The sequence below is a fragment of the Narcine bancroftii genome, chromosome 1 (assembly GCF_036971445.1).
Source record: "Narcine bancroftii isolate sNarBan1 chromosome 1, sNarBan1.hap1, whole genome shotgun sequence".
NCBI lineage: Eukaryota > Metazoa > Chordata > Chondrichthyes > Torpediniformes > Narcinidae > Narcine > Narcine bancroftii.
The window spans coordinates 299,723,367-299,747,673 of record NC_091469.1 but is presented as its reverse complement, the minus strand read 5'-3'; the positions used below and the strand labels follow the sequence as shown (position 1 = coordinate 299,747,673).

General features: G+C 38.8%; 2 protein-coding genes across 4 annotated transcripts in view; one reads left to right on the top strand and one right to left on the bottom strand.

Annotated features, from left to right (window-relative positions):
• LOC138746848 (homeobox protein aristaless-like 4) overlaps window positions 1-23,580 on the top strand; it is a 44,364-nt gene extending 20,784 nt beyond the window's left edge. The window contains exons 2-3 of the mRNA XM_069905406.1: window positions 215-318; window positions 21,829-23,580. Coding sequence (XP_069761507.1) covers window positions 215-318; window positions 21,829-22,149 — 425 coding nt within the window. The 3' untranslated portion in view covers window positions 22,150-23,580. The remainder of the gene's footprint in view (window positions 1-214; window positions 319-21,828) is intronic.
• ext2 (exostosin glycosyltransferase 2) overlaps window positions 10,976-24,307 on the bottom strand; it is a 154,612-nt gene continuing 141,280 nt past the window's right edge. Inside the window, exon 14 of one of the 3 annotated variants that reach the window (XM_069905395.1) lies at window positions 10,976-11,172. In XM_069905395.1, coding sequence (XP_069761496.1) covers window positions 11,166-11,172 — 7 coding nt within the window. In that variant the 3' untranslated portion in view covers window positions 10,976-11,165. Of the gene's footprint in view, window positions 11,173-18,898; window positions 19,647-24,307 lie in introns of those variants that run through there. The other 2 variants (XM_069905385.1, XM_069905361.1) reach the window with 2 other exon arrangements.

The following is a 24,307-nucleotide window of genomic DNA, read 5'->3' as shown; positions in this document are numbered from 1 at the left end:
ACGCTGGTCGATACTTTAACCAATCTTTTTTTTTCACTGATTTTCTGCTTTTTTTAAAATTTAACGTGATGAAGGACAGTGCTTGGTTCAAAGTGAAGTTCCCGGATCATTAGTTTAAGCGGGATATATTGTGGGGATGGCGATGCTTTCAATCTCCTGCCTGTGTGTAAATGGAAGTTCTATTGGCCTTAGGTTTGGTTTCAGAACAGAAGAGCTAAATGGAGGAAGAGAGAACGTTTTGGACAGATGCAACAAGTTCGGAGTCACTTCTCCACTGCGTATGATTTGCCAATTTTAACCAGAGAAAACTACGCGCAGGTAGGCAGCTGTTGGGATTATGCACACCTGTATCAACAACGTTCTGCTGAGGTACTGATATGAATTTGGGTGAATGCCACTTAAATCCATTTTATAAATGACCTTTGTTCTGTTAAGTGCTGAAATACTACCTTGTTGTTCTCTAGCTTTAGGATGTTTAATTCTGCATCAGTTCCAACATTAAATAATATTGCAGTTGGGACAATAGCGATTGGATTTCCCCTTCCTGATCAGCACAAGATGGAATTCTGCAGACTTGAAGAAAGTAAATTATTATGATAGTCTAGGAATATTGAACTGGGTGAGGATATTTCTACTGCGGGAATAGTTCACACCAGTTTGACATCTTTGAGTGCTTCATCCCCAGGCAAATAATAATTTCAGATCTTTTCTGCACTAATAATCCCACCCCATTTCTTATTTTATACTTTACCAATTACACATTCTAACCCGTAGGTGACTTGTTTTTATTTTCCAGTAGTTGATAATTGAAGCAATAGGTGAAATATTATAATTATATCATAATATAGTCAATTATCAAGCTTAAATTTCCCTCAAGTTCATCAATGTCTCACCACCTGCTTCCCCTTTCCCTAACATAAGCGTACACAGCTCCTTAACCTCGGCACCCATTCCATTCCCAAACTCCTAATTCCCATAATGAGATGTTTTAAGGGGCTATCTTCATCATTGATTGCATGTATGGACATCATTAAACTAGCAGAAATTTCTTTTGTGGTTTAGGAGAGAGTTGCGGTAGTTTTTTTTGGTTCTCTTTACACACATTGTAGTTATACAAATATAAAACTGAAGTAATACAGTCTAGGTGTTATCATAAAAATTTGGATGCTTAATTGAACATGTTAGGCTGAAGCTTCATTATCCACCCTTGTGTAACCAAACTTCATTCCAGTGAAATGATCATATTAAGAGCATATACTTTCTGTCATGCTGGCCAAACATGCTGATATAATGGCATCACGATCATCTTTAAAATATGACCAACGGTGCGGAACAGTTTGGATTCCCTCTACTGCAAAAGTAACTGCACTTCTAAAGTACCTAAATGGCTGTAAAACATCTGGAATGAGAGACATCATGTTCAAATCTTTTGTTCTTTCTAGTCAAAAGTGATTGAAAATGGCTTTCTAAAACAATGGTTAAACATCTTTGCTTATTAATAGAGAAAAAAAACTGCCTTCACCTTTTCAGTACAAAATATATTTTGTCTTAATTCTCAGCTTAATGTGTCTGCATAGGTGTTTTGGTTTCAAAATCACAAAGGAAATATAGTCCAGTATAAATGGCATCAAATTGTAGCCTACTTTCTGTTTCAAAGAAAATTGACCAAGAGAGATTATGATTTCCCAAGGTGATCGGAGTAAAATATGTTTAAAGCAATGTGATAAACCATGGAATTTGATGATTCCATGTGAGACAATGATCGAGAAACCTCGGCAATGTAATACAGTGTGATGGGGGTAAAACACAGGATTCTGTTGACACCATGGTTAAATGAAAAAAACACACAAATGCTGGAGAAACTCAGCAGGTCAAACAGTGCCTTTATGTAGCAAAGGTGAAGATTCATCACCAATGTTTTGGGCCTGAGCCCTTCATCAAGTTATGAGGGAACATGAGAGATGCCTGATACTGTATTACCTTTAATTCCCAACAATCAACATGCCTAAAATTTTAGTCATGCATCTGTTAAATTAGAAAATATGCTCTAAGTAAAATTAAAATAGTTTTATTTGCAGTTTTAAGAAAGATAGTTAACTAAAATAGCCATTGAAAATAACAGCTCTAACTCCCAAGAAAATAGTCACTGGTTGTTGAAATAAATATTACTAGTTTATGAATTACCACCATCATTGGTAAATTACCTGAGACAAATTAGTTTCAATTACTTTTAATCATTTCCTAATAACCTGAAAGTTTTTTTTGCATCTTTTTTTGGACTAGTTCTGACTCAGAAACTACTGCAAAAGTTGACCTGAGATTACTTGATAATCAAATGCAAATATGGTTACAAATTTCATTGTACTTTATTGTTGCTTTACAAAGCATGAGAACTCTGTTACAGCAAGAAGCACTGCCACATGCAGCTGGTCTCACCACAAGGGAATCTGCCATGTGGCTCATAAGTTGCATATTTATACAGACAAACTTCCATCATTCCAAAACATTTGAATAGACTTTTCCATACAAGTACACATTTCTTAGGATTCGTATTACTATGTCATGTCCCTTACCCAATGGCTAATAGTCTTTTACTGTCTTTGCCCAATATAGAGTTGCTGTTCTTCACAATCAGCTTCTGCCTGAATATATACAATAGAAAGTTCAGAATCAGAATTTATTGTCATGAACAAGACATGAAATTTGGGTATTTTTGCAGCAGCGTCTTAGTGCAAACATTCAGATTATAACCATCTTACAACATTACTATAAAGAGTAAAAATAATAGTGCATGAAAAGTAAGGCAGTGTCTTTGGTTCATTGATTATTCAGGAATCTGATGGCAGCAGGGAAGAAGCTGTCCTTGTGCCGCTGAGTGCTCGTCTTCAGGCTCCTGTACTTTTTTCCCCCATGGTAGCAGAGTGAAGAGGGCATGGTCTGAATGGTGGGAGCTTTGAGTATAGAGGCAGTTTTTTTAGACACCGTCTCATGTAGATGTCCTCAATGGAGTGAAATCTGGTGGCTAGGATATCGCAGACCAAATTAACAACCCTCTGGAGTTTATTCTTGTCCTGAGAGTTGATGCCTCCATACCAGGCAATGATACAACCAGACAGAATGCTCTCCAAGGTACACCTGTAGAAGTTTGTGAGCATCTGAATCTCCTCAGTAACCTCAAAAAGTATAGCCACTGGTGAGCCTTCTTTGTGATTGCATCAACATGGAGGCTCCAGCACGGATGTTTGGAGACGTTGACACCCAGGAATTTGAAGTACTTGACCTTCTCCTCTACTGAACCCTCGATGAAGACTGGGTTGTGTTTCCCTGGCTTCCTCTTGAAGTCCACAATCATCTCCTTGGTTTTGCTGATGTTGAGTGCAAAGGTCGTTGTCATTACACCATTCACTGAACTGATCTATCTCCCTCCTGGACGCTTCCTCATTGCCGTTTGTGATTCTGCCGACAACTGTGGTGTCATCAGCAAACTTGTAGATGGCATTGGAATTGTGCCTGGCCACATAGTCATAGCTATATAATGAGTAGAGGAGTGGGCTAAGCATGCATCCTTGGGGTGCGCTTGTGTGGATAATCAGTGAGGAAGAAACATTGTTTCTAATTTGTACTGATTGTAGTCTTCTGATGAGAAAATTAAAGATCCAGTTGCAGGGGGTGGGGGGGGGGGGGGGTGGTACAGAGGCTTAGAGTTTGTAGTTTCTTGACCAGCACTGAGGGAATAATGGTATTGAAGGCTGAGCTGTTGTTGATGAAGAGCAGCTATAACCAACTTCTCAAAGCATTTCATCACAGTAGAAGTTAGTGCTACTAGGTGATAGTCATTGAGGCAGCTCGCACTACCCTTCTTAGGTACCGGGATGATCGATGCCCTTTTGAAGCAAGTGGGAACCTCTGACGGCAGGAATGAGAAAGCAGAATGTTCTCTGCTTCTCTACATTTGTCATGACTTTAAGACTCACATTCTTACTTTAGTTATTGAAACAGAAGATAATGCCCATTCGGTCCCATTCCTCATTGGAATTGTCAACTAGGAAAGCATTGGGAATACCATGGTTAGAATTTTAAATGCCAAGATTGAATACATTGTAATTCTTTAAGATTGGAAATGTTCAATCAATTTCACCTGCATAAACATTCTAATAATAATAAAACAATCTGAAGATGGTTGAAATGAACAAAAACAAAAAAATACTGGATATATGTAGGTCAGGCAGCTTCCATGGATTGAGAGAGTTAAAATTTCAGATTGATGAAGGTCTAAAACCAACAAATATTGTTTCCTACTTAGACACTGTCTGATTTACTACATAATCTAACATTTTCTATTTTACTTTATAGACCTATATTATTTCATCAGTTTACTCAAGTTTCAGGTTGAGCCCAGGCAGTAACTTGTTTCCAATGACACAAAATTACAAAATGGAGCCAAAATTTCACTCCACTAATTTTACGAACAACTTCATCAGATCTGTGTGATGTCAAGTTGAAACACTATTTTTGAAGAGTTTCACTTTTTCATGGAGTTTTACTTTTTCATAACAGGTAAATGCATCTTCTGTGGTAGTACAGATTCTATCACCAATGTGTACATGTACAGATATACAGATTGTAGTGTAGGATGACTGTGATTGGCTGAGAGTGTAGCCACACCTACTGGCAGGTCTTAAAGGATTGCTCCTAGCCAGACCAGGTCATTCTGGACTGGTCGACCTACTTGTGATATGCTTCAGTCTTTTAGTTAATAAAAGCCTTGGTTTGGATCACAAGTCTTTGGTTCTTTCGATGCGCATTACACACATTTATATTTGAACATATTCTTGTACTCTTTTTATTACCATAGCCATAGCAGTGCAAGATTATGGTTTCAAAGGAATCTCTCAGCTAGATTCGTTGGCTTAAATGGAGCTTACAATATTGGTGCTTATTAAACCACTTGCAATACTAGCTTAGTTTACAAATTTTTTGTGAATGTTGCAGGTAAAAATAATAAGTTCACTTCCTGCAAGTAATTTTTGGTGAATTCAATGGGTCAAATCAAGGATGTACCTGCATAATGGCAATTTTGTAAGTAGCTATTCACTGTATCTAAGACTATGTCGGGACGTGGATCTCTGATAATTTAGGAGAAAGGTAAAAACAGCCTAACTAAAAAAAAGAATCCAAGGGAAGGAAACCTCAGCTAGTTTAGCTTTTGACCAATTTACAGATTTATGAGGTGGTTAATTTCAATTCACATCCTCATTAAAAGGTTAATTATAAGCAAAATCTAACCTAAAGTCATCAAAATCTCTCCCTGATTTAATCTGGGCACTTCACCATTAAGATGGTCCTACCAGGTGACAGAAATCCATTATGAAACTGACTGCACTGATGCAAGTTTGGTTTGAAGTTATCTTGCACATTGCAGTGTGGATCAGGAAACCCCAAGTATAATGCCTGTATTTTTCTTTCCATCCATATGCCATTTGATTTTATGATAATCAATTTGGAAGATTACATGTTTTGTTCACTATTTAATCCTTTGGTGAACTAAGCATTTACACTGATTTAAGAGCTGCAGTTCACATTTAAATCAGAAGGTGCAAGGGCTTAGATGGTCACAGCTGGAGGAGGCAGGCTGTTCTATGGAAAGTACAGTTTTTATTGGGTCGCAGCATAAAATATGTGAAATTGTCAAAGCAGAGCAAAGGTGAGATAAATTGTAAATTACATAAAGTGGTGGGTTAAAACATTTTAATGTGCATTTTTGGTTTAATTCAGCACATTTCTTCAATATTAAGGTTTTGAAAAATAAGTTAATAATTATTTAGTTATATTATGTTATTTCTAGTTATTTGAAAAAAAAAATCAGTCAATAGATACATTTACCATCAGTCAATGCAACAGTCAGAATCAATTGCAGGCTAATTCAGACATCTGAATAATATTATTTAATATAATTGTGGAGACATTTTTTTCCATCTACATCTTCTAGGCCTTGTTACCACTCTCGTAACATTGATAATGACATCTCACAAATAAATGGAGTTGTCAGTACATTGAAGGCTATTATTGGGAATTCTTTTACCAGGTGGGGAAAGAAATCTTTGGAGCTATTTTGGGTTTTAATTGGTTAAAATCAAATTTAAGCCTTAAAAGCAATTCAAACAAGCCTAGCTGTGAAAATGGCTATGCTTCAACTTCAAGCAAACAAGATCAGTTGCTGCCAATGCATTGAGAGAGTTGGTCAAATTTCGTTAATTTTATATAATTTTGGAATGCAATAAATGCCAGATGAGAAATTAATGACAAAATATGTATGTTATTGAACAGCCAAGAAATCAACAGCCTTCAGTCAACTAACATAATTATTTTCCAATCTTCCTTAGGGTTTGGGAATATCAGGAAGAGCTTCACATAAGAAATATGTAAATAGGAGCAGGAGCAGGCCAACTGGCCCATCAAGCCTGCTGCACCTTACAATAAAATCTTGGCTGATCTATTGTAGACATGAGTTCCACTTACCCATCTGTTCCACATTACTCTTTATTCCCTTCAAAATCTATCTGCCTTAAATGCCTTGACTGCTTCATTGGGCAGAGATTTCCACAGATTCACCACTCTCTGGGAGAAGAAGTTCCTCCTCATAATCTTCTTAAATCTACTCCCCTGAATCTTGAGGCTATGTCCCCCAGTTCTAGTCAGATTTCAGATTTATTGTCAGGGTACATACATGACATCACATACAACCCTGAGATTCTTTTTTCCTGTGGGCAAGGCAGAGCTACCACTTATTGGTAGTACAAAAAAAAAACATTCAACATACTCATGAACAAATAATGTAATCAAACTGTACAATACAGAGAGAAAAAAATTAATAAAGTGCACAAATAAGAGTCCTTAAATAAGTCCCTGATTGAGTTTGTCGCTGAGGAGTCTGATGGTGGAGGGGTAGCAGCTGTTCCTGAACCTGGTGCTGAGAGTCTTGTGGCACCCTATTTCTTGATGGTAGCAGCGAGAACAGTGGTTGTGTTGGGTGATGTGGATCCTTGATGATGCTGCTACTGTCCGACAGTGCATTCCCTGTAGATGTTCTTGATGGTGGGGATGGTTTTGGGCTGTCCTGGACTCTGTCCACTATATTTTGCAGGGCTTTCTGCTCAGGGCAATTGGTGTCCTCATACCAGACCATGATGCGGCCAATCAGGACACCTTCCACTACACATCTGTAAAAGTTTGCCAGCATTTCTGGTGTAATTCCAAACCTCCACAAATTCCTGAGGATGTAGAGGTGCTGACATGCTTTCTTCATGATGCCATTAGTGTGTTGGGTCTGAGATTGTGACTTCCAATACCTTAAATTTACTCACCCTCTCCATCTCTGATTCCACCGCCCCCCCCCCCCCCCCCCCACAATGGCAACTGGATAATATACACCTGGTTTGCCCTTCCTGGTGTCAATATATGTAATCAGCTCCTTGGTTTTGGTGACATTGAGTGAGAGATATTGTTGGTGCACCATTCAGCCAAGTTTTCAATCTCCCTCCTGTATGCTGGCTCATCACTGCTTTTTATATAAGCCACTACTGTGGTATCGTCGACAAACTTGGAGATGGTGTTGTTGTTGTACCGAGCCATACAGTCATAGGTGTATAACGAGTAGAGCAGGGGCTATGGTGCTCTGGTTCTGATGGAGATTGTGGAGGAGATTTTCTTACCCAACCCTCACTGATTGTGGTCTGGAGGTGAGGAAATCTAGGATCCAATAACTCAGTAGGGTGTTGAGTCCCAGATCTTGGAGTTTTCAGATCAATTTTGAGGAGATGATGGTGTTAAATGCCGAACTGTAGTGGATGAAGAGCATTCTGATGTATGCATCAGCGTTGTCATACCAGTCACTAGAAATAACCTCCCTGCTTCAATCTCACCTACTCCTTTCACAATTTTATATATTTCCATTTGATTCCCCATCATTCTTCTAAATCCACTAAGCATAGTCCCAGGCCACTGAATCCCTCCTCAGATGCTTACCCCACCCCCCCTCCCCCCTCATTTCTGGAATCAACTTGATAAACCTGCTCTGCATTGCCAGTGTATCCTTTCTCAAGTAAGAGATCAGAATTGAGCACAGTACTCCAGATGTGGCCTCAACAGCATCCTGATTAGTTGCAGTAGAACATCTCTTCTCAAATTCAATCCTTCAAGTAATCAAGGTCAACATCCTAGCCTCCATCTTGATTAGCTGCAGCAGCTTCAAACTAATCTTTTGTGAGCCATGCACAAGCACTTCCAGGCCTCGTTGCCATGTCCCAGTGTTTCACCATTTAAATAATAGTCCAATTTAGATTCTTTCAAAGTGGATGACCAACATTGTACTCTACCTGCCAGACCCTTTCCCACTCACTTCACCCATCTACATCTCTCAGCAAACTGTGTCCTCGAAACAATATGGTTATTTTTCACTCTATTTAGTGCCATCGACAAATTTGGAGACACTTTGATCCCCTCCCCCAAATCACTTATGTATATTGTGAAGAGTTGTGGCCCCAGCACTGATCCATGTGTTACTCCACTAACCGCTGATTGAAAACCAAACTCCCATTTATCCCAATTTTCCACCTTCTATTGTCCTAACTGTGCATCCTTATACAGAAGTCTTGTGTGCAGTACCTTAATGGACCCCTTTTGGAAAACTAAATACTGTATATCACATTCAACCCATTACATTTGTTATATCCTCAGAGAAATTTAGTATTTTAAATAAATATGAATTGGCCTACCTGAATCCATGCAGTGTCCACCTAATAGAACAATTTCTATCCAGATGTATTACTGTTCTTTCCTTTATCGTAGCTTTCAGCATTTTTCTGACCATGGACGTTAAGCTAATTGGCCTATAGTTACCTGCCTTTTATCTGCCACTTTTCTTAAACAGTAGTGTTACATTTTCCTTCTTCCAATCTGTCAGACTTGCTGAAAGTCCAGAAAAAATCGGTAAATTACCACAAATGCAGCTGTGAAAATTTCTGTCATTTCTTTCAGGACTAAGGGATTTATCTACCTTTTGGCTCATCACTAGTTTGCCTTGCACTACCACTTTAGATCCTCATCTCCTGTTGCCTCCTTAACATCATTCTTTGCCATCTTATCTGTGTCCTGCACTGGGTGGTGGGGATGTGGAATGAGCTTCCGGCAGACGTGGTCGAGGCGGGATCATTGGTTACATTTAAGGAAAGACTGGATCGTTACATGGATAGGAGGGGACTAGAGGGGTATGGACCGGGTGCTGGTCAGTGGGACTAGGAGGGTGGGGATTTGCTACGGCATGGACTAGTAGGGCCGAACTGCCTGTTCTGTGCTGTAAGTGGTTATATGGTTATATGGGAAGACCAACACAAAATTCTTGTTCAAGGCATCAGCCATTTTTTCTTTATCTATTATTTATACCCCTTTCTCATTGTGAAAAGCACTTATTGAAAAGTTCTCTGTATCCACTCATCCCTCATTTATTTCTCTTTCTTTCTCACAATCTATATCTATATTTATCTGTATACAGTATATCTATCTATACACTCTCTTTAGCTATATAAATAAACACTTAGTATCTGTCCTCATTCTGTTAGTTTGCTTTCATAATCCATATTTCATTTCTTTATTGCTTTCTTAGTTTTTTTGTTGCTTTTTCAAGTTTTCTCAGTTTTCTATTTTTCCACAACTCTTGGCCATTTTGTATGCATTAGCTTTTTAACTTGATGCATCCTTTTATTTCCTTGGTTATTAATGGCTGGTTATCCCTGCCCTTACTGTCCTTGTTCTTGACTGGAATACACTTTTTTGAGCACTGTGAAAAATCTATTTGGATGCTCCTTAACAGCTCAACTGAGGGTGAGATCAAGGGGATTTAAGGCCAGGGATCTGGATCTCTTCAAGAAGTCCAAGTACGACCTGCAGAAGGCTATGTCTGCAATAAAGAGGCAAATCTGGAGGAAGCTAGATATAGAGACAGATACACACCATCTATGGCAGGGAGTGCAGGCTATTACATCCTACAAAGCGAAGGAGAACACCATAGATGATTGTGATGCTTCATTATCCTATGAGCTGATCACCTTCTATGTCCGCTCTGAGAAGGGAAACCCAACAGTGGCTATGAGAATTCCTGCAAAGACTGAGGACCCTGTGATATCTGTCTCTGAGGCCGATGTCAGAACATCATTCAAGAGGGTGAAGTCTCGCAAGGTGTCAGGCCATGATGGAGTACCTGGGAAGGTACTGAAAATCTGTGTCAACCAACTAGCCAGAGTATTCACAGACATTTTTAATCGCTCACTGCTGCAGTCAGAGGTTCCTGCCTCTTTGGTTTTGCTAATGTTGAGTGCAAGGTTGTTGAGCAGAGCAGAGTGAGTTGCCTCAATGACCATTTCCCAGTAGCATGAACATCTACTGTGATGAAATGCTTTGAAAGGTTGGTCAAGGCCAGAATTAACAGGAACCTCGGCAAAGGACTGGACCCACTGCAATTGTCCTATCATGACAATTGCCCCAGAGCAGACACAATATCAATGGCTCTCCACTCAGCTCTGGATCACCTTGAAAAGAGCAACTCATACATAAGGCTGCTCTTCATGGACTACAGCTCAGCCTTCAAGCCAATATTGCTTCAGTGCTGGTCAACAAGGTTCAAATCCTGGGCCTCTGCACCCCCCTCTGCAACTGAATTCTTGACTTCCTTATTGGAAGACCACTGTCAGTATGAACTGGAAATAATGCCTCCTTATTATCAACACAATGTGTTTCATACACTCCAGATGCTGGTATTGCATAAACAAGGCCAAAAATGTCATTACAGAAAGCAATGCTTCTAAACATTTGATTTATTTTTCTGCAAAAAGAATTGTTATCGAATGTTTGGGAATTGTGATAAAATAAATAGTGAAAAATTCATAATTAGAATAAAACACCGGATATCCAGCACCTATGGGGATTGTTAGTTGCTGGATAACTGTATTTTCTGGTTGCTCGAGATTGCATATTACGTGGATTAGCAATTGAACGGTGAGGCACGCCAATTTTAAACGTATTTTTTTCCCATTTATTTTCTACAATTTGTTTGCTGGTTGCTTGAGGCTGCCGATGGCGTGAATTCCAGATGATGCGTTTTTTTTACTGTACTATGATCTGCAAAGAGAATAAACAAATATTTAGGAAATGTGAGTAGACTGGTGAAAAATACATCATTACTATGTACGAAGAATGATCAACTATTTGGGAAATGAGATTAAATAGTGAAAATATGTAATTATTATAGTCAAGCTTTCCTTCAGCAAATGGTTAAACATTTTGCAGAAAGTTCATTCCAGAGAAATATCTAGAGACACTTTTAGTGGATAATGCCACAAGATGATTTTGTCTAAAAATTAATTGCAGCATATGTTTTTGAAGGGTATTTCGCCACCTCTATCTCAATTGAATGATTCAAAATGAAAACACAATCAAAAGGCTAATTAATTAGATCTGTGAAGTGAACATATTTAAAGAGTGAACTCGGACAATGCTGTGGTGGAATGATGAGCACCTCTTGATTCAGGAAACTTGGATTTGCTTCTGATCTTCAATGCTGTCAGTATTTGCAACCAGTTTCGACCTGTCACCCAAAGACATGCAAGTTGGTAGGTCAATTGGTCAGCATAAACTGTTCCTATGGAATGTGGGTGAGTGTTAGAATCTGGGAGGAGGTGATGTTGATGGGAATATGGGGAGAATAAAATGGGATTTATGTGAATGGGTGCTTGTTGATCAGTAGACTCTCGGTGGAACAAAGGTTTTTTTTTGTGCCACATGACTGTGTGGTGGTAATTTAATAAACATTCTGCCATACTTATTTCTTTCTAAATTCATATACACAGAGTTCTTGAGATATGATCAGCATTAATCATATTTTTTTGAATATTTTATTTTGATTTTCAAAGACTAACACAAATTGAAACAAACAATACAATCTCTCTCAACAATGGTATATAACCTATAGTCTGTTCCCCCCCTACCTTTCTCCCCCTCCCGAATATCACAAAGTTTTAATCGTATTTTTTAAATTACAAAATACTTAAGATTTTGAAATATAATTAAAGAACAAAATTGTGTTGAGCCATGAGTTCATGGATTTGCCATTCAGCTGAAATATTCCCATTTTAATCAAATGAATAGGTAGCCATCAAACCATAGTTATTAAACTTTACCAGGATAGGCAAAGATTTGATTGATAGCCGAGTCCCAGGGTTAGCAGTCAGGATAAGGAACTTTTTTTTCTGTTCAGGCGTCAACTATTTTATTAAATTATTGGAGCAGGTGGGCTGTCTGGACATGCCCAGAATGATAACAGAGACTATTTTTGAAGTGACACGTACAGAATGGACATAGAGTTTAAACAGCAAATCCCAATTAAATTCCTGAAGCTCAAGATTAGCAATTTTTGCAGCTACAAACAGAAAGAATCACAGTGGGAAACACTGCCTAAATTTTCAGATTAAGCAAAGAGTTAAAATCACTTTAGTTGAATAAACAAATGGAAATTGCCACCGTAATGGGGTATATGTTTATGTAAAACAGTGTTTGAGAAAAATGTGAAGATTTTATATAAAATGATTTAAGTTGAGATTGCATGCAGCTATTAAAATACCTGTCAGAACTTTATTTTCCAGTGATATAAATAAAATACGCTATTACTCTAATATATGACTGATACTTGTCAAGGTGGACTTGATTCCTAACTCGTATTATTTCCCTTCTTAAATTGCTTTATTTAATTTTTTTATTGTACGATTTGAGATGTCTATTTTTACTTCACTGACATATAAATAAATTCATCACCATAACAGCAGTTGGTTACATCGAAACAATCCCTTTGAGATCATCGTCCATTGAACAGAATGGCACCATTGCATTTAGTCACCAAGATATAATCAAGGGGAAGAACAACTAAGTCAATTAACAAAACCATCCCTTACTTTTCTCTAAACCAAATTAATTCCTAAGGTTAACGGGTACACTGAGAACAGAATGGCAAAGACAGATGGAATCCGGAGCACTTATATTGGTACTAAAACATTACTTTTCTACCTCAGTCTTAATTCCCCTTGAAATTCCACTTCGAAACAAAAATGGAGGCAATGTATTTTTCTGGTTAAAAATATAGATTTACTGTCTGTGCCAATTTTGTTTCGATGAACATTTTCAACAGAATTTTATTTGCTTTGGTGAATCCACAACTGACAGAGTATCCTAATAAACTGAGTTTTCAGATGCAACAGGGCCAAAAATACTAGTGTTTGCCTCAAATCTATGAAACTGACAGCAATTCGAGGGTTTCTGTGTGTAGTTTTATACAGAAATTGCTTCAGTCACTGTCAGTAATTCACTTCCCTACAAACGTTACTGTCTTTCCCCAACCCCCCCCCCCCCCCCAAGTAAATTTTTGGAACGAGGAAGAACTTTAGGTACTATGAATTTGTTATAAAGTAGTTTGTTGAATGTCAAACTGAATTGTTACTAATGCTGATCCACAATTACTACCAAGCAAACTTTATAGCCCTAAAGTTCTGGTTTTATCAGTGAATTGTAATTCTCATGTTTAAATATAATGGGCCCCAATTTTACTCTTTTTAAAAATATATTTCAACTGCAACTTCAATTGCATTGTTCTAATGTTTAAATGTGCAATTTGCTAAAATGGATGCCTTTTCCTTCACACTGTATGAAAATTCTTTAAGGTAGTTGAGTGTTCAGCCAGCTTAATATTGGAGCTGCTGAACAAAGGATCATCTTTATCTAATATAGAACAGTAACTGATGTCAGGCCCATGGCACTGGGATCAGTGGATCGTTCTGGGGAGATTGCTTTTGGGTCAGAAAGAAACATTGTCACTTCATTGACCAACCATTATTCTATATTTTCTTTCAGTACCATTCTTTGAAAAGTAGGGTCACCTTTAACTGAGAGACACCTTAACATTGAAATAAAGGCTGTGTTTTATAAAAAAGGAAGTTGGGTATGAACGTACACAAAATAGGGGGAGATAAGCAGGAACTAAGAATGCTTGTGCAAAGTATCAATTTGAGATGCTGTGCTTATATTTCAGGTTTACAGCATTCAGAGCATATTGAAAATACACATAGATGAGACTGTACCTGTGGAGAGAGAGAGAGTAAAAAAATGAGGTAATGTTTCAGGTTGATAACATTTCTAATGACTAGCTCTGATGAAAGGCTATTAACCTGAAACCTTGGGCTAGTTCTTATGTGAGCACTCTTGTCAGGATTTCCCCACAGCAGGTGCAGATTTCCACAGCTTTCCCATTTGTCAGGCTGTGAAGCCCGAATCAAGTTTAACCTGGAGCAGTTTCCTTCAAATAAATGTGAAATCAATCAGCTGCTAACAGAAGAGTGAGATCATTAATATTAAATCAAATAAGTTTAAATGAGTTCAGAAAATTGTTTTAGTTCGAAGTAAACTGACATTGAAATCAGTGAATTATTATAGCTTCCCTTCAAATACTAAACAATCAGATTTTAATTTTAAGGCTCAAAAGGAAAAAAAAAACAGTATGGATGTAGTAAAATATATATTAAAATTTGCAATTACATATAAAATGTGTTACTGACAGATTCAAATTCCTATTGAATGATTGTGATGTTATAGTCCACTCATTCCTTCCCACTATTCACCCCCTTCCCCTGTGGCCGCAGAAAGTGGCCACGTTTGCACCCCACACCTCCTCCCTCAACACCATTTGGGGCCCCAAACAATCCTTCCAAGTGATTCATAGATAAGCGATGTTTTGGGCTTGAGCCCTTCATCCATGGCATGGAAAAATGACAACAGGCATCTGAATAAAAAAGGTAAGGGGGAGGAGCATGGCAGCAAAGGCAGGAGGTATTGGGGGAGAAGCGAGGGTGGGGACAGCAATAAGCAAGAGGAGGAGGGATGGCTAGGGGAATAGAGAGGGAAGGGGTGGAATGAAGCAACACTTCACGTGATTCCACAGGATTGATTTACTACATCCGGTTCTCCCTTTATGGCCTTCTCTACTTCGGAGAGACTGGGAGACCACTTCATTGAGCACCTTTGTTTTGACCCTATCAATGACAGGGACCTCCCAGTGGACTACCATTTCAGTTCTATGTCTCCCTCCAATATTCATGGCCAATATCCATGGCCTCATGTACTATCCCACCAAGATCACCCGTAAATTGGAGGAACAACATCATAATATGCCCCTGAACATGACCAATTTTTTTCTTCCTATGACATTGAACATATTTTCTTTTCTTTAATGTTTCTTGTCCCAGCCTGAACAAAATTTCCGACTTTAACATAGCATGTCATTTGTACTCTTCTTTGTTTAATAACCTCCAACATGTATTAATCCATTTGGTTGGCGTTAACATTGAATTTTCTGGTTTTTGCTAACCTGCTCTCCCTCCACCCCTTTCCCTCTCTAGTCACTCCCTCCTCCCCTTGCTTACTGCTGTGCCCTCCCTCTCTTCTCCACACCTCCTGCCTTTGTGACCACTTTTCAACCCTCCTTACCCTTTTATTTGGATGCCTGCCAACATTTTTCCATACCTTGATGAAGGGCTCATGCCTGAAATGCTGGTTATGTATTTTTTTAAAAATCTTTGCTATACAAAAGACACAGCTTGACCTGCTGAGCTTCTCCAGCATTGTGTTTTAATTCAACCATGGTGCCTGCAGATTTGTGTGTTTTACTTTATTTGTGAATCTGCAGCTGACGTGGACTTTTTACCCCCTCCATAAATCTTCGTCCGCGAAGCCAAGCCAAAGAGAGAAGAGAATCTGCAGAGTCATCTACTGCATCTGGTGCTCCTGTGATGGCCTTCTCTACATTGGAGACAGGATGCAAACTGGGAGATTGCTTTGCTGAGCAAATTCACTCTATCCCCATTTCAATTCTCAGCCCCACTCCTGCGCTCACATGTCTTTCCATGGACTCATGCAAAACCAAACCAAGGCCACTCATAAATTGGAAGTGCAACACCTAATATTATGTATGGGAACATCCCATCTAGATAACATTAACATTGATTTCTCGTTTTTGCTAGACCATTTCCCATTCTCTCTCTTCCCTATCCCTCTGTCTCCTTTCCTCCAGCTCTGCACCCCTTTCCCTCTCAATTCAGCTATCTTCCTTCCCCTGTTTGCTGGTGTCCCTTCCGCCCTTCTCCTCCTATTGCCTCCTGCCTGTGGACCTGCCTTTCCCCCAAAACATCGCTTATCTATGAATCACTTGGAAGGATTGTTTGGGGCCCCAAATGGTGTTGAGGGAGGAGGTGTGGGGTGCAAACGTGGCCACTTTCTGCGGCCACAGGGGAAAGGGGTGAATAGTGGGAAGGAATGAGTGGATTATAACATCACAATCATTCAATAGGAATTTGAATCTGTCAGTAACACATTTTATCCATCTTATTCATTCCTCGATGAAGGGCTCAGGCCTGACAATGATTATGTATCTTTATCTTTGGTACATAAAGTGCGCTGTTTGGCCTGCTGAGATTCTCCAGCGTTGTGTTTCTACTCCCATGCCAATAAGTTGAAGGTCAGCTTTCCCATGGATGACTCAACAGGGCAGCAAATTGGAATTAATAACACAGCATTGGAAAAGGCAGGGGAATGGAAAAGTTGTCTCATTATGCTTCTCTCTGTACAATACTGCTTGACCTGAATTTTCAAGATAGACTGTTCCAATTAAAAATTGGTCAACTATACCAAAAATTAAGCTCTGTCAGGCGAATTTCACATCTAGTCTTTAAACAATGGACAGATACTGGATCTTTTACTTTCCTTTGAACCTAAAAATGAGCATCAAAAATTCTGATTGACCAGAATGTAAGGGGCAGCTATAACAATAATTCATTTATTTTCATGTCAAGTGTGGATAATCCACATACTAGGTATTCTTGAAATGCAGAAATAAATTAGATATCTCAAATAACTCTAAATCATATTTCCCAGCAGGGAGAACATAATATGCCCCTGTCCATGACCAATTTTTTTCTTCCTATAACATTGAACATATTTTCTTTTCTTTAATGTTTCTTGTCCCAGCCCGAACAAAATTTCCGACTTTAACATAGCATGTCATTTGTACTCTTCTTTGTTTAATAACCTCCAACATGTATTAATCCATTTGGTAAACACAACAGGGTTACAGTGGCTTGAAAAAGTAAACCAATTTTTAAATTGGTGAATTGCATCTCTCATTGAATAAAATACATTATTTCACCTTTTTTGTTAACCACAACTGCATTTAAAATTGGACAATAACTTGTGAAGACCACTGTCTAATTGGTTAATACAACTTACCTGAATTTTCTTCACGTACAATACTAAATTGGTCATTACTACCTACTTTTTCATGCAAACTGCAGAACTAAAACAAAATAACCAACATTTCCATCATCAGCTTTAATCTCTCAATTTTACTGCCGCTGATCAGATTTTTAGGTTCTTCAAACAATTTGGATCTTGACAATTTAAACATTGAATTGAATCGTATTTGATCAAACTGATTGCTGAGGATTATCGTCCATGAACTCACCTGGGCATGGTTGATGAGGCGGTAAATTGCATTGCAGATGTCCTGGACTGAAACACTCCCAGGTACTTTGAATGAAAGGCTGGAAGCAGATGTTTGTTTGCCTCCTGACAAAGCTGTCAGGAATGTCAATGATATGCAGCGATATTTAAACAAGTGTTACAATTGAAACAAGTCAATAAAGACCTCAATAACGAAGACGGTGTTTACATCCGGTACCGCACGGATGGCAGTCTCTTCAATCTGAGGCGCCTGCAAGCTCACACCAAGACACAAGAGAAACTTGTCCGTGAACTACTCTTTGCAGACGATGCCGCTTTAGTTGCCCATTCAGAGCCAGCTCTCCAGCGCATGACGTCCTGTTTTGCGGAAACTGCCAAAATGTTTGGCCTGGAAGTCAGCCTGAAGTAAACTGAGGTCCTCCATCAGCCAGCTCTCCACCAAAATCACCAGCCCCCCCACATCTCCATCGGGCACACTGAACTCAAAACGGTCAACCAGTTTACCTACCTCGGCTGCACCATTTCATCTGATGCAAGGATCGACAAAGAGATAGACAACAGACTCACCAAGGCAAATAGCGCCTTTGGAAGACTACACAAAAGAGTCTGGAAAAACAACCACCTGAAGAAACACACAAAGATCAGCGGGTACAGAGCCGTTGTCATACCCACGCTCCTGTTCGGCTCCGAATCATGGGTCCTCTACTGGCATCACCTACGGCTCCTAGAACGCTTCCATCAGTGCTGTCTCCGCTCCATCCTCAACATTCATTGGAATGACTTCATCACCAACATCGAAGTACTCGAGCTGGCAGAGTCCGCAAGCATCGAATCCATGCTGCTGAAGACCCAACTGCGCTAGGTGGGTCATGTCTCCAGAATGGAGGACCATCGCCTTCCCAAGATCGTGTTCTATGGCGAGCTCTCCACTGGCAACCGAGACAGAGGTGCACCAAAGAAGAGGTACAAGGACTGCTTAAAAAAAAAACCTCTTGGTGCCTGCCACATTGACCACCGCCAGTGGGCTGATCTCACCTCCAACCGGGCATCTTGGCGTCTCACAGTTCGGCAGGCAGCAACCTCCTTTGAAGAAGACCACAGAGACCACCTCACTGACAAAAGACAAAGGAGGAAAAACCCAACACCCAATCCCAACCAACCAATTTTCCCTTGCAACCGCTGCAACCGTGCCTGCCTGTCCCGCATTGGACTTGTCAGTCACCAACGAGCCTGCAGCAGACGTGGACATACCCCTCCATAAATCTTTGTCCGCGAAGCCAAGCCAAAGAAGAACAATTGAAATAATTTTAATAAAATGATATAGCTAATAGAAAGAAAAGCTCAGATCCAATTCAAAATATCCAAATAAGATCACATGGGTCTCCATTCATATACTCGATCTAATCTCTTACAGGAACTGTGGGGGTGGGGGGGGGGGGGGAAAATCTTTAACTTCTTTCTCTTACTCTCCATGTGTTGTCCAGAGATAGTCAATAGAGGCATATGTGCTGCAATTTGAAATTAAGTCTTGTATGTCTTCATTAAACAATTTGTGAGTAAACATTCAATTCTTACTGAAGTTCAAATAGCCCAGAATTGCTGACTTCAGCCAGCAAAATGTCACACTGGATGATTCATTCAAAAGCAGTCATTAATTGATCACGAAAGTATTTGAAAGAGTAGCAAACTAACAATGTGGTTCTATTATGCATTACAGAATCAAGGCAGACGAGTTATGCACAGGTTAGCCACAATCTAATTGAATGGCCTCATGGAGTTGAATGACTTATTGAGGATGTGCCAGTCACAGCAGGATTTTTCAATGCTTGCTCCAAAAAAAAATCAATACTTTGCCTATGCAATCTTTTCATTTCCATTGCTGATGAGAATATCAAGGCCAATTTTTGTTCACAAAGTCTCCAACATTTTCCTCATGAAAGCTGGATCACAGAGTGCTTTCTATAAATACTATTTAACTCTTGGTCCTCAAATTGAATGCAGCCAAGTCTATGATGAAGCAGCACTCTTCTGTCGTATCTCTGAAAAAAATATACATGCGTTCTAAGAATTGGAGATGATGTAATCCCAGTTAATAAAATACTTCAAAACCAGATTGTACCTGAAGATTCCATATTATAATTTAGACTAAGAAAAAACATTACTTAATTAAAAATACATGAATACAGGGTTTTCACATTTATTTCAGGACATTGCAAAGTGCTTTGTAGTCAAACAATTTTGCAGAATTAGGGTACAAAGACATTATCCCTTAATATTGACCAAGTTCCAATTAAAGTGAATTGAAAGCAGTCATTACTCAGGCAAATTGACAAAGCTTCAGGCATTCCCACACATACACAATTATATGTATAATTACAGTATTTGGTTGGCAGTAGTGACATTACTTCAGGTAATGTTGCAGTTTTCACTGAATAAATTAGCAACATGACTTGTGGGAATAACTAATGAAAATGGTCATCCTGTTGAGGCTAAATTTAACCTGAACTAAAATCACCATCCCCTTTTCCTCTGGCACCTTGGCCCAGGAATTAATAGGGATTTAACCAGTAAAGGGTCCAGCGTAAAAGGAAAACAATCAGTCCGCTGGCATCAAATCACACTGGGGCTTCACTACCTCTACACCATCTCATATCCCTGACGTCAGCTGACACCGGCGTGCTGATTAAACCAGTGGAAAAAGGACAACTTCCATCCATTCTATTTGAAGGTAGACTCCGATCCCCAGGGATGAGTGCGTTCAGTAGAAAAGCAGTCAGTGTCCCGGTTAAAGGTGGCCCAGTGGAAACAGCACGGTGGCTTCCTATCCCACAGCCAATCTACTGGGATGCCAGTGGAAAAAGGGCTACTGTTGATAAAATCTGCCTGGCCTTGAAAACACTAATTTTATATATTTTTTTTCAGAATAATTTAATAAAAATTTCATCTACTTTAATTCTTTTCCCATAAATTTTGCAATTTCATCTTTAATTATGCACCTCCAGACAATCTTTATTTGGCTCCATTCAAAAGACACAAGATAAAAATTATTACATTGTAATGTGTTACTTTGATACCTATCAAAACTCTTCAGCTTGATTGGCTACTCATTCAGAGGCACAATATCAGTTAATATCAACTACAGAAGGTGTCAGACATCAACTCCCGTATGTAAAGGAGAGATGTTGTTGGCACGGTTATAAAGTGAAATCTGTTCTTTTAATGCTGACCGTAAAAATACATATTTAGGATAGCTGCAGCCTTTCAAAACAGTTAAAAATTTGAAAAAAAAAATCAGGATTTTTGAAGATCAAACAAACTTTAAGCAGTGATTTTTTTTCCTGTTTTCGTAATATTGCACAACCATCTGCACCAATAGGATATTTAACAACGAAATAATTAAAAAAAAAATGAATGAAGGTGAATTGAATGTTGGCCTTCATTGCAACAGTATAAGTATTGGTGAGACCTCATCTGGAGTACTCTTACAGTTCTCGTCTCCTTGCTTTAGGACCAATGTACTGGCTTTGGAGGCAGTGCAGAGGAGGTTCACCAGGTTGAATTGAGAGTTTCGCTCATGGTCCCAGCGATCGGGACCAGGGTTTGGATCCAACATTGTCTACAAGGAGTTTGTACATTCTCCCCATGTCTGCATGGGGTTTCCCCAGGGGGCTCCTGTTTCCTCTCACTGTTCAAAATGTAACGGGGGTTGTAGGGGGTAATGGGGATTGTTAATTGGGTGGCACTGAGTTGTGGGCCAAAATAATTTGTTACCGTGCAGTATGTCAAAATTTAAATTTAAAAATTCAATTAAAAAAAATAGATAAGATAGAGGAGGGCAATTATTTCCATTTATGGGGGAGGCTGGATGGGGGACATAGCCTCAGGATTCGGGGTAGTAGATTTAGGACGGAGATAAGGAGGAACTGCTTTTCCCAGAGGGAGGTGAATCTATGGAATCTACTGCCCATTGAAGCAGTGGAGTCTCCATCAGTATACATGTTTAAGACAAAGTTGGATAGATTTTTACCTTTTAGGGGAATTAAGGAATGTGGGGAAAAGGCAGGTAGGTAGAGATTTGCCTATCTTCATAATCTCATCGAACAGCAGAGCAAGCCCGATGGGCCGGATGCCCTATTCCTGCTCCAATGCCTTGTGTTCTTGTGAAGTGAAACAACTAGAACATATGACAATTAACACTTGGTCTGTTCATTTCCCTTCCAGATTCAAAATCCATCCTGGATTGGTAACAATGGTGCCTCCTCCTCTCCAGTGCCAGCCTGTGTAGTGCCCTGTGAAACAGTAACGTCTTGCATGTCCCCACATGCACATGCTCCAGCTGGGGTGTCTGACTTCCTGGGTGTTTCTGCTCCTGGTAGCCACGTAGGACAGGCACATATGGGTGGTCTCTTTGGCACTGCTGGGCTAGGGGCTGCTATCAACACGTTTGACATCAGCAATGAACCAGATCGAAAATCATCCAGCATTGCAGCCTTAAGAATGAAAGCCAAGGAGCACAGTGCTGCAATATCTTGGGCTACATGATTGACTTAATCTCGCACATTCAAACACTGAAAATAATACCTTACATTATGCTGGACTCAAGACGTAACAGAACATGGAGGATTTATATGCAGCACTTTTCCTATTATAGGTTGGTAGGATTAGAAAGGTTTACTTCTATTTCAAAATATTTATATTATACCTTTTGCTGTACAAGAGCTACCCTGTAAACTATTCCACCAAAAAAAGTTTCATTTGAAGGTGAAATTCTATTTAGTTGTCACTAAGCTTGGGGGAAAAAAAAGCAACGCACAAGAGAAAATTAATTCTGCAATTAGAATTCAAATTTCGGTGGGAAGAGCTCTTTTTGAAGGAGTATGTTCATGACGAGGATGAAACGAAGCATATGAAAAAGGACTTGTCTCTTTTTTTAAAAAAACACAGGCAGTTCAAACGATTCTCCTGCTGAATAGTTTAACAAGAATTGTTCTGAGACGACCTTAACAAGATAAATTAAACCCATCCAGAATGAAGAACCAATGAATTGACCAGTGAGGAAAACCTTTTGCTCTACATTGAGTGGATTCGAATTAATCCATTAGACTCTGAGGATCTTTGCAACTTGTAAATCTATCAATTTATTCAAATTGAATTTAGAAAATTTAGAATTTCCATTTACAAACTGATTGCCACGTTAATTCCTGTTTATGACAGGGTCCTTATTGTCACGCTACATTCTCTTCAACCACTACCACTCCAGACATATGGGTTTGTTTTACTTTAATAGATAATTTTAATAAACTGGATAGAAAATTCAAATTGTTAATTCTGCAAAAAACAATATTTACTTGATTTAAAAGCATTAAAAAAAACCGATGTGACTAGTCCTAGGCACTGACCTATAGTAGAAACAGTAGTTTAAGATCTTGCAAAGTTTACACAATTTAAAAACAAAAGGCAGAACGTCTTACAACAAAACAAAAAAAAGTTATAATGTGTACTGTGCTAACATACCAAAAGTGAAATGTTATAGTTTTAAATGTAATTATCTTTTGCAACAATCACGCCCATTGCTATTACTTATATACTACTGAAGCAGAAGGTTGAAGTTCAGAATAATATATCTGTTTGGGTGTGTTGTGTACTTTTGCCAAAATAAAGTCTTGAGACTATTACAGTTATAATTTGTTGTAAAATATTTTAACCTTGTAAACTCCTTTAGCTTTAATTGCCTTGTTTTAAATACAATAGTAGCAAAGGGTGCAATTAGATTACGTTCAATAAAACGTGTTTCTGCATCCAAAGTAGCGTTTATTACTATGAGAATTTAGCAAACTCATAATTTGCCTGTGTTATATTGTTTTATGAATAAGTTATTGCACTTGGTACCATGTTTTGCATATATAATTTCTTAGGAAACTGTAAAGAGTGGGTCAGGATGGTGTGTATTGTTGTGACAGGTATAATCAATAACCCAATAAAAATGTCTTTTTCCTACTGAAAAGAAGAGCATTTTATTTGTCAGGAATGGTGATGAAATGTGCTAAATAATAAACAAGATCACACATTGATTGGAGTGGATAAAAATACCAACACTGCCCTTCTGAACTGCTGACAGAGTACAGAGAGGATTACTGAAACTTGTGTTAACAACAGGTGTCACAAGATGTACACAGTAACCCTGAATGCAGTCAACTTATAAAAACAGGCCATCTTCAAAGCAAGTTAAATTTAGGAACCATCATCTATTAATATTTCTTCTCTATTTTCTAATATTTTAAACAAATATTTGATAGAACTTATGTCTTCAGCCATTTATTGATTAAATTGTGATTCAACTTTGACAGCAAAATTACAAGTTTTTATCATTTTTTTTGATGTCGGGTCATTTCTTTTTTTTTGTGTCTACTGAGGTAATAAAAGCATGTAACAACTAAATGGGTTCACCTGAAATAATCATGTAGACTACTCGTACACCTTTGCTGCAATGTATCTCACCTCCAGAGTATAATATAGGAGCTCAAAGGCTTTTCTGACAGTATTTCAATCTTGAACTTTTCACTCAGCACAAGGTCAAGATACAACTTCTTAGTCTCTCGTCTCAACAATGAATAACTTTGCTATTCCATCATTGTCATTTTGTCAAAATCCTGGACCTCCCAGCTTCACTGCATGACAGGACCAGTTTCATCCCATGAAA